Source organism: Crotalus tigris, unplaced genomic scaffold (genome assembly GCF_016545835.1).
Source record: "Crotalus tigris isolate CLP2741 ecotype Arizona unplaced genomic scaffold, ASM1654583v1 scf7180000017764.6130737, whole genome shotgun sequence".
Classification (NCBI taxonomy): Eukaryota; Metazoa; Chordata; class Lepidosauria; order Squamata; family Viperidae; genus Crotalus; species Crotalus tigris.
Window position 1 is genome coordinate 3,264,583 of NW_024096618.1, and position 10,950 is coordinate 3,275,532.

The 10,950-nt window shown below is 38.4% G+C and overlaps 1 protein-coding gene across 2 annotated transcripts; it reads left to right on the forward strand.

The window, feature by feature from the left end:
- Nucleotides 1-1,937: 1,937 nt before the first annotated feature.
- LOC120307037 (olfactory receptor 11L1-like) lies at nucleotides 1,938-5,819 on the forward strand. Of its 2 annotated transcripts, XM_039341251.1 has the most exons (3): nucleotides 1,938-2,494; nucleotides 3,305-3,338; nucleotides 4,694-5,819. In XM_039341251.1, the coding sequence occupies exon 3, from the start codon at nucleotides 4,708-4,710 to the stop codon at nucleotides 5,650-5,652; it is 945 nt and encodes a 314-aa protein (XP_039197185.1). In that variant the 5' UTR covers nucleotides 1,938-2,494; nucleotides 3,305-3,338; nucleotides 4,694-4,707; the 3' UTR covers nucleotides 5,653-5,819. The 2 variants fall into 2 exon arrangements, with proteins under 2 accessions (XP_039197185.1, XP_039197187.1); XM_039341253.1 differs by lacking the exon at nucleotides 3,305-3,338 and having other exon boundaries at nucleotides 1,938-2,221.
- The last annotated feature ends 5,131 nt before the right edge of the window (nucleotides 5,820-10,950 follow it).

Below are 10,950 nucleotides of genomic sequence, written 5' to 3' on the forward strand. Positions count from 1 at the left end.
GCTTCTATTTCTCTTCGCCAATGAACTGAGATTAGTTGGCTTTCTATATTTTTGTTCCTATCAATTTGTTTCAGGGTGGTGTTTGACTTGTCTAAGATAACTGCCAATTGCTGGAAAGAGCATCAGGCAGGAATGAACTACATTTGTCAACTCACAAAAAATCCCAGAAATAAAGAGAGTAATATTATTGAAAACAATAGAAACCATAACAAACCAGCAACTACATTGATTTAAGAACAAGGCAGGTTAGAAACAAAGTTCAAATTCTCTTAATAGTTTTTTCTTTTTGCCCAACACAATGGACAACTCAGTCTCCTCTTTTGGGTGGGTGGGATGGCTTCTGTCTAGCTGTTTTTTCCCTGTGTTTTGAGCCTGTGTTGTTCCCTGGCTATGTGGGAACTGACTCTTGTAGTTGATTGCTGCAATTTTATGTTTGTATGCCATTTTAAGTAAGCCTAAGATTTTCAGAACTATATTTTCTACTCTTAATCAGAATGACCCCAAAATAGAATCTGCCCAAATTTTAAGTGGTGATTCTAGCAAAGATCACAATTTCTGTTTAGATCTTCGTGGAAATCAGGAAATGTGATCCACCTGCCCTATTCTGTTCTGGGCTAAACTACACTCGAGTCCTTTCTGCAGTTGATCTTTAATAATGTGTAGCTTCTTTGGCTTAGCTATCATTGCCACTCTTCTCTCATCTCCTACTTCTATCTCTGGATATTTTGGATTACATTTCCCAATGCCCCGGTCCGTTATTCACGCTGCTTGTAACTGATGGACAACTTGTCCATCCGTTTCCATCCTCAGTGCAGCTACTAAGCCCCCATCTGTCTCCCTGAGAAAGCAGCTCACCTGAAGAAGTATTTCATCACAGCGACCTGTAGTACAAAATCCTCAGCTTATGCCTATGTTTTCTTTCAGCCTTTCTCAATTTTGGTTGTCATCTGACTTAAAAGTTAAAAGCTGTGGGAGATATTGCTGAAGACTCATTCTCAACCAACAGAGAAGAATAATATTCATTCATTTATGGAATATTCATTGCAGAGCACTGCAGAAAACTTAAGAACTTTTTTGTGCAGTCAGATTGATCAAACACACAATAGCTACATAGAAGCATCTCTGTGCATCTCTGTCTAAGGCATTTTTATAAACCACTTTTTTGGCTTGGGCTCAAGCCTCGTTTATCTCATTGTTGCTTTGTTAACAAATCTTCCCAGTGTCCTAAGCCATCCTCTATGTTAGGGGTGTCAAACTACTGGCCCGCAGGCTGGATGTGTCACGCGGAAACCGCGCCCACCCCATTGCTGGCAATGGGGAAAAAGCTCCGATATGTCACGCGATGTCATGTGACATTGCACGTTTGACATGTCTGTCTATATTAATTACATAACTTGTTCAGATGTTCGGGCAAAAATGGTTTCAAGTGCCTATAATATTTTAAAGATGGTGTCAGTAATATGGTATCCATAACAATCCCATAAATTAAAATATTTAAAAAATCATACAACTTATTTAAATTTTCACCAAAATCTGGTGGTCTAATGTCAGATTTAAAGTTTAGCCTTTTCTTTTGCCTCCACTTCACAACTCATATAGTAAAGATCAACTAAATTCATAATAATGTACAAATAGATATTTGATTCATTCAAATATTTCCTAATCTCTCTCACATATACTAATCTTCTACTAACAACAGAAGATAGGTAATAAAATTGTTACATCAAAGTTTTAACCAGTCATAATTTCAAGCCTATTAGATACAGAAGCTATTGGCTCTGTAGCTTTTTGCTTTCTACCTACATGTCAGACCCCACAAAAGAATGAGAGGTAAATTGCCCACATCATTGTAGGACATGGATGTCCTTCCAGGCAAAAGCAAGCCAATGTCTCAGAAGGCCACCTATTAGAGCAATGAAGCAATACTGCAATTTCTGGCCAAGGGCACCAGGTTGGGGAAAGAAGTTGTAAACAACTTTTGGCTCCCCAGCTGGACTGATTTTCCAATTAAGTTAACTGGGAAATTGGCCCATGTGAGTTTATTATATTGAGGTAGGTTCCTGCAACCCTCTGAGGTCCCCAGCTGGTTATATCAGCAGCTTCGCAGCTTTTCTGTCAGTGCTTAGTTTGCCTTTGAAGAGATGTGGAAGCATGATTGATGCATGCAGAATTTGGTTGTGATCATACCTTATGTGATTGCCGCCTTGAGTGGGTTTGAAAGGTGGGCATCACTGACAGGAATAGTTTGCAGCACATGTTATGTTGTTAAATCCAAATGTAGTAAAGTGGGGAAGAATATTTAAAGGAAGATGTCAGTGGAATTTTTCTCTACAACCTAAAGATTATCAGATGATAAGTATGACAGTTGCCTAAAGCTTTTATTCTCTGGTCTGGATTGAGGCTACTGTAATAGACCAGAAACTCTGTGCTCTAATTACATCTCCTGTAATTAGACTTACCCCTGTCAGTAAGTGGGAAACTGACTCTGATTAAGGTAGGTGACAGGAGTATCCTTTCATCTCTCTGTTCTTGGATTGTTGTGAGATGATTGCAAAACCCTACTTTATTTATTTATTTTTTTGTATTCTTTTGGCTGCTTAGGAAAACATTAAAAGATTTGGGCAATCTATGAAGGCCCAGAGGACCAAATGAGTATACTGTACATGCTAATAACTAGGATGTGGAAGTTTTCATTCCACAAAGTTGACATATTTCTTTATCTGCCCTCAGATCTATATCCTCATCCACCGGGGTCTTCAAACTTGGTCCTTTTATGACTTGTGGACCAACTCCCAGAATTCCTCAGCCAGGCACGCTGGCTGAGGAATTCTAGGAGTTGAAGTCAACAAGTCAGAAAAGGGCCAAGTTTGAAGACCCCTGTCCTGCACCAAGAGTTTGCTTTCCAATATCTTATGTGAACCACTTTTGGTCCCTGATAAAACTAACCTCAGTTTCTGGAAATAATGATTATTACATAATTAAGAGTGTTACATTTGGAAAATATAGATAACACATTTGCAGAATACTGTATTTGTTGCTGCTGGATATTTTTAATGGTTCTTTACTTCAGAATCCAAGGCATCTTGGTTATTATATTTCATTTATCAGGAAAACAGAATAAAGTTTGGTGAAATTATTTGTGCATTCAATTGTTACCATAGCCATATCTGCACATAAAGAAAGCAGAAAATCTGCATGTATTGAATTTGTTCTGAAAAAGACATTTTTGAAATGGATATGGTTAAAGAATGTAAGGCATGCTAATTGGACCAAAAGTCTAATGCAGCTTTTTCTTCCCAAAAAGGGCATCAGATATCTATGGAAAGGTCTAAAGAATTGTGAGTACACTATCCCTATTGCTTGTGTTGCTGAGCAACCAACATTGAGTTGAAGTATTGCAATATTCCAAATACATAAATGTGTGGCCGGGAAAATTACCTGGGAATATTTCCAAGTGTAAACTGAACATTATGTTATTTTTCTATCCTACTGAATATGTGGTATGGTAAATTGCAAGTTTCTCCTCCCAAGTAACTTTGGAAAACACAGTTAAGCAAATATTAAACTTTAGATATTGGTAAGCTTAAATCTTCTGAATTTTGTTTTTTTTGATAACATCTTTTGTTGAGCTAAATGGAAATCCCTTTTAGGTCTCTGTACACAGCTTCAGGTATGGTTCCAAAAAGAAGCTTCTGAAAGCATGGACACAAATGTAGTCTCTTTCTGCAACTCTTTCGAACAGTATCATCTTTCCCCAGAATGATGGAATTGGTTTAAAACCCCATAAAATAGCTCCTGAATTATAGCATAAACAAAAATGCAGGTCTAGTCTACATGCCTAGTTCCTAACTGAAGAAACTTGCTACTTGAAAACAAATGTCTAGAACAGGAAAGAGTTTGTTCAAATTACGTGATGACCGATGGGATTTGCTGAATCTGAAATCTCTAAATATGGTTTTATGTTACATCACAGAAAGACATTTATCTCGATTTGAAGCTGATTAATATAAATTCATACAGTTTATAGGTTTTAATCTATAAAGACTTTTATACCTCTGCTACTTTTGGATTAGTTGCAGGATCACATCTCTCATTAGAGTTGACCCAATTATTTTGATTGTGCCTAGATCTTCATTTGTCTCCAACATTATCTGCTTTCTGGGGGGAAAAAAATCAAGACAGAGCTATTCCAGGAGAGGTCTGGGCTTGGGGGTCTGATAGCATGTATGATTTTTAATTTTATATGCATTTATAAGATATTTTGTTTGCTTATGTTTATTACTCTGAGTGGTAAGTGTCTATATGGGATCAGTGGTCACTGATTAATAAACCAATTGGTCTTGAAGTCCTGCTGAATAGTTCTTGTTGCTACTTCAATTCAAACTTATTTTTGGAACCCAGTGCAGAATATAGGGAGCTATGCTTTCATAATGGAAGCTAGAGCTATCTAACATACCAAAGCAGTGGGAAATTCCAAACAACTTTAATGTGTATATAATATTGTGTATGAAATGTGTATTTGTACCAAATTAATTCAGGTGGCTTTGTTCAAATCAAAGTTGAAAAAGGGTGAATGGATGCCTTGAATGTGTTTATTGGAAGAATAAATGCTTTCCCCACCAGCATCTCTATTCTCAAACACATTTTGTTTCTTTCCTATGTCTTCCACTTCCTTTTGATGCTGGCTGTACAGACTGGACCGAGAATATGCTGAATGGCACCTCAGCCCCCAAATTCATGCTGCTTGGCTTTCCTGAGCTTCAGGAGTTCCAGTTACTCTCCTTCGTCATTCTCCTCTCCATCTATCTCTTCGTACTCCTTGGCAATGGCTTGATCATTGTCCTCTCCCATATAGATATGAACTTGCGATTCCCCATGTACTTTTTCCTGAGGCATTTCTCGTTCCTTGAGATGTGTTATACCTCAGTTACTCTTCCCCAGTTGCTGAGAAATGTCCTCAGGGCATCCTGTGCCATCTCCTTCTGGACCTGCCTCACTCAGATGTATTTCTTCTTTTTCTTTGGCTCCACAGAGTTCCTCCTCTTGGCTGCTATGGCCTATGATAGGTATTTAGCCATCTGTCACCCATTGCAATATCCAGTGCTCATGGACAGCCATGTTTGTGTCTGCCTTGCCTTGGGTTCCTGGCTGATTGGATTTTTGACTCCCTTCCTGCCCATAGCCTTCATTTCACAGTTGCCATTTAACAGCAGCAACCAGATCAACCACTTCTTCTGTGACACGGGGCCCTTGATTAAGCTCTCGACTGGAAATACTTTTATGGCTGACACAATGGTATTCCTGGTCTCCGCAGTGATTGTTCTCATATCTTTCCTTCTGACATTGACTTCATACGCGCTGATTGTTTCAACCATCTGCCATATCCCTTCTGTGTCAGGAAGGCATAAGGCCTTTTCTACCTGTTCCAGTCACCTCATGGTAGTTACTATCTTCTACGGAACAGTAATCTTCACATATCTCTGCCCTCATTCTGATCAGACTTTTGATATGGAAAAAGGTGTCTCACTGCTCTATGCTGTGATCACTCCAGTGTTGAATCCAATTATCTACACCCTGAGAAACAAAGATGTGAAAAGAGCTGTGGAAAAGATCCTCTACCACATAAAGATCAAGCAAAGAAAAATGTCATAAACCTCATCTGACAAAACTGGCAAGCTAAGGGAAGGTTGTAGTAAATAAACATATCTTTGTACAGAAGACACTCGCATGTGCTTTTAACTGACAATAAAGTGACATTCTCGAGTCCTTGTAAACATCAGTTTATATATTTTTATGCTGTGTATTAGCACATGACATACACTGAGGAATTGTCTTCAAAGCTGTATTATTGTTGGAAGGGTTTTTTTGTTGTAACAATTAGCAAAAAAATTAAAGCCAAACAAGGAAGAGATTGTTTTTTCTTGAAACAGAAAATAAAATATGTTTTCTAATACATTTGTACAGTAGTGATTCTTCACCCACAATAGCTCAATACATCACGTGGGCTCAATAAATGTGCAACAAAGAACAGTCCAGCTTTTGGAATACTAAGAAGAATGAAGTGAATTTCTAAATTCAATCCATATAAATACAGAAGTGATCGAATCAGTAGTGAGCCTTGAGCAGAATTTAGAGATAGATGCCCACTTCTTGATCAGCAGAATAATTATAGCTGTTTCTAGGTGGATCTTTTATCATATGCTTGTGAGATTTCTAGGAAGAACTTTTAAGGTAGGCTATTGTTATTCAGGCTGCAAAGAATCGTAAAGGATAAATGTCCATCAATTAAAGATTGTTCAGCCCTCCTAGAACAGGGCTCTTTACCCTGTGCTTCACAAATCATAGAATTTCATAAGAAATTGATGGGTTTCTTTGAGTGACTGGGGGCAGGTTAGTTTATGTCAGTGGTTCCAACCTTTTCTATTCTCCGCACCCCTAGAACGCTTCTGATATATTCTCGCACCCCTTACAAAAGTTCAAAATAATGGCAATTAATTATGCATGTACACTATAATTTTGAAAACCCAAGTTTTTGGACCATCTGGAATATCATCTTGCATCCCCAGGGCACCCCTGTTTGGGAATCCCTGGTTTATGTGAACAATTTTCTGTCACTAAAGTCTTGAGTCCAATCAGGGTATGGGAAATTTGTTTTTAACTAACTGGTTCCGTAGCTGAAGAAGTATGAAAACCCGTGCTCTAGAAGATAATGTCTAATCCATTACTGTCCACTGAATAATTCCTGCCTGCTATTAATGGCTGTAAATAAGAGTGTCTTTCATTGTCATAGATTGGAAGAATGCTAGATAGGAGGATACAGCAGACAAGTTGAAATTTTGAAATGGAATGTTGTTCATTTCTTTTTAAAAGGGAGAGCAAGCAGGCAGTGCTGCATGTGGAAAGGGGTGATAATTGAAGAAATCTTAAGAAAGAAGAGAATTTGAAGTGGGCAAAGCAAGGCTGTCTGTGCCTTTTCTCACAATTTGTATTCTGGGGGAGGAATAACCCAGGAATGCTTTAGCTGTATTATTTGACAAAAGTGACCTGAGAGGTACATTGCAAGGGACAGCAGAGAATGGTGAGTAGAGGGTTGGTTTGAGGATTGGGAAGAGGTGTTAAAATTGCCTTCTGACCATGAAGTTCACTAGTTTGGCTTTGGGACTAGTTGCTCTGCCTCAGCTTGACTTATTATGCAGCACTGTTGTGGGAATAAAATTAAGAGGCAAAATTCTGGAAGGAAACTAGGATAGAAATGCAAGAAATAAATAAAATGAGTCTTTGTTTAGCAAACACAATTGGAACTGGCAACTCAGTTGTTAAGGAAGACAGTTTGTAAATGAAACTTTAATTGCACATTACTTCAGCTTTCCTTCGCTCTACAAATCTGCAAATATTTTAAGTGCAAAGATTAGTTACAAGATGCTTTTTCATCACTGTTCTGAGACAGTCAGTAAACGAGGATTACTGCAAATGGTATATTTATCAATTGCAGTCTGCAGTTTGGGGCAAATAGAAGAAACTGTTCCCTATCATAACATAAGGAAGATATTGTGAGTAGGTAACACTCCTCCCCAAGTCACCCTTGTCACCCTGACCACTTACAAACCTGGCCATCCCTGACCTGTCACTGAACGCCAAGCAATAAAAAAAAAACAGACTTAGGTTTTCCCCATCCATATTGATACTTGAGGTAAAACTGACTAAGCAAGTCTCCAGCTAGGAAATTGGCAAATATCATCAACTCAATCAAAACCATAAGAAATCCCTCAAGATATGGAAATCCTTTACATACACACTAAGAACTATCCACTCAAGGTCAGCATCTGGACACACAAAGAAGTGAAGATTATCTCATTCTGCAGGGTAAGAAAGTGGCTTTTCCTTTCAACCAGACACAGTTCTCTCTCTCATACACACCCAACAAGAAAAACCACATTCACGTGCTTTCTAAAACAAAGACCAAACTTTGCAATAAATAATTCAAGCCTTGCCTTTTAATGTGTGGCTACCTTCAATTGCTAAGTTATCCATTTTGTTGTCAAATAAATTCTATCTCTGCTTCAAGAAGTTGTCCTGTGTTCTTTGACCCAGCCCAGAAAGATCCAGAATTTCTTTCAACAATATGGTGAAATTCTGTTCAGATAGTGCTTGACTACCATCATTAGTATGCCCAAGACAAATGATAATTTCAAATTAAAATACACAGTAATTGTTTGCTACACACTGGTTACACTCATTCCTGGGCCAAAGAGTCCATTTCACAGTCACTCACATCCTGGTCATCTCATATTTGGATTAATGCGCTCTATATGAGGCAGCCCTTGTAGAGCATCCAGAAGCTGTAGTTGGCTCAAAATGCAGCTGCCCACATGGCTTTGTCCAAGTCCAAATTTTTACATGAATCACCTCTTTTGTGGAAGCTGTACTGATTGTCAGTTTGCTTCTGGGTGCAATTCAAGGTGTTGGTTATTATCTATAAAGCCCTCCATGGCTTGGGGCCAGGTTATTTGATGGACCGCCTCATCCCAATTCCATCTATTAGGCCCACCAAAACAGGAAGGTAGGGAATGTTGAGTCCCAATTGTTAAGGAAGAAAGTACATCTGGTGGGACCTGGGAAAAGTGCTTTCTATATAGTGGTTCTCTCCCTTTGGTACATCATTCCCTAAATAATAAGATGGGCACCAAACCTGTTGTTTTATACAAGACTTTGAAGATATGGTTTTGTCAGCAGGCCTGGGGACCCCATTCAGAGCCGATCAACTGGCTTGTTTGATTCTGTTGTCACTGCCGTGGGATGGGAGGGAGGTTAAATTGTAAATTTTTAACTGTGAACTTTTACAGGATCCACTCTAGGACAGTCAACGGGTCAGAGGTTTAATCTTCTGAGCTTTCAGACTCGTGCTGGTCCATTCTCAGGAAACTTCTCTCTAGCAGAATGTTATTTGCCTTCATTTGTGGACTTTTAATGTTATATGCTGTCTGGAATTACAGTTTGTGAGTTGGGTGTTGAAATTTGTTCAATAAATAAATTGCATTTGAAATTTTGATTCTAAACCCAGTGTAGTCCTGGACAAATCATAGAAGATACTGCATGTCCTTTCATTTATTAACTCCTGTAAGGAAACAGCGAGATATGCTGTTCCATGATGTAGCAAGGAGGATTTAACTAATGATTGCTACCAAGTAGCTGGTTCCAGGAGAGCTTGGGATCTGCAAGAAGACAGATGCTCTTACACTGAGCACCAATTCCTACATAATAAACTATGGCAAAACTATCTATCTATCTATCTATCTATCTATCTATCTATCTATCTATCTATCTATCTATCTATCTATCTATAGGTCTTTGGTTATTCGGGTTTTCTCCCGCGTAAAATTGGAAGTGTCTTGGCCAAGACACTTCCAATTTTACGCGGGAGAAAACCCGAATAACCAAAGACCTACATACAAACAAATTCTGGGCTGTGCACAGCAGTTGGATGAAGTACTGAAGTAGATATAAAAACAACAGATATAAAAAAGATAAAAATCTATATTAATACATTAAAAAATACATATACAGACCCTAAGTGAAGGAGAATAAGAATGACTACCTCAACAAGGGATCATCTAAGCATGTCTACAAATGTGTGTACACACATATACATATATATACACACACACAATATTTGTACTACCGTTTTGCATTTTTTGGGTGGTTAGAGACTTTAAGAGATAAAATGGGAGCTGTAAGCCTTGTAAGGGCTTATATTGTCCATTTGATCCCTGAAACCTCTTTACAAAAAGGACCCTGTCCTTGACATGGTCCACAAGGTCTAATGTAGCTCCTGAACTAATGACTGGCACACATCCGTGGTTGTAATGATAAAGGATTCCTTCCAGGAATTAAAGAAGACTTGGCATAGGTAACTGGTGAAAGATTTAGTCATGCAAATTTCTATTCTTTTGCCAACTTCTCTATTCCCCCCCCCCATTAATTATTACTTAGCAGCAACATTAGGGAACTTGTTAGCTTAAATAAAACAAGTTTTTTTTTCTTTTTTCTATCTCTTTAGAGATTTGTCTCTGTTTTGGCTCTAAATAACAACTCTATAATTATCTTGTTGATTTAATATTTTAATGCATTTATTCATCACTGTACAGTAGTTATCAAAGTCAGTGAAGCTTATAAAGAAAAACTAGGAATCTCATACGAGTATAAATTCAATCTTGTTCAACTTAGTATATTTTCAGGTATCTAGGGTTACAGTATACTCATAGAGTATTTCCACACAGCTACTGTATATACCTCACTCCTCACACAATCTTCTCCAATTTCACACCAAATGTGGTAGTCCAGAGAAGTTACATGCTGTCTGCCATTTTGTCATGTGGTCACCCATATAAACTGTGCTGATAAGCTGAAGCCTGGCAATTAATTAGGGATGAAACAGGTAGTTTTCACACAGAATATCTTGGGCTGGGAGGAGATAAAGTTGAAATGGTTAAGAGCTGTCAGGAAAGGAGAAATTTCACTAAAGTTTGGAGGAAATGGAAAAGAAGATGACTACCAAAGCAAGCTGAATTTAGGTAGCATTGGCTGTTGAAGATTTGCTGGTTCCAGAGTGGAAAGAAGAGCATTGAAATCATATCAATAGAGCAGGGGTGTCAAACTGCCAGCCTGTGGGCCAGATGCGTCATGCCAAAACTATGCCCACCCCAGCTCCAGCAATAAGAAAAAAGTCAGGATACGTCGCAACACATTACATGACGTAGCGAGTTTGACAACCCTGCTATAGAGGGAGTCCTAAGTGACAACAATAGCTAACAATATGGTATGTCATGATTGAAGTGGGGGTGTATTTTCTCAAAATACAGCTAGACAGACTCCATGTGATACAACTAGAAGAGAAGATATGTAGTTCAGGGTTGAACTGTGAGATTCTTGGTGCTCCTTGAGGTTGGTTGT

What these genes read in the sequence shown, in the direction of transcription:
- LOC120307037 (XM_039341251.1), top strand. Translation starts at nt 4,708, where the DNA reads ATGCTGAATGGCACCTCAGCCCCCAAATTCATGCTGCTTGGCTTTCCT.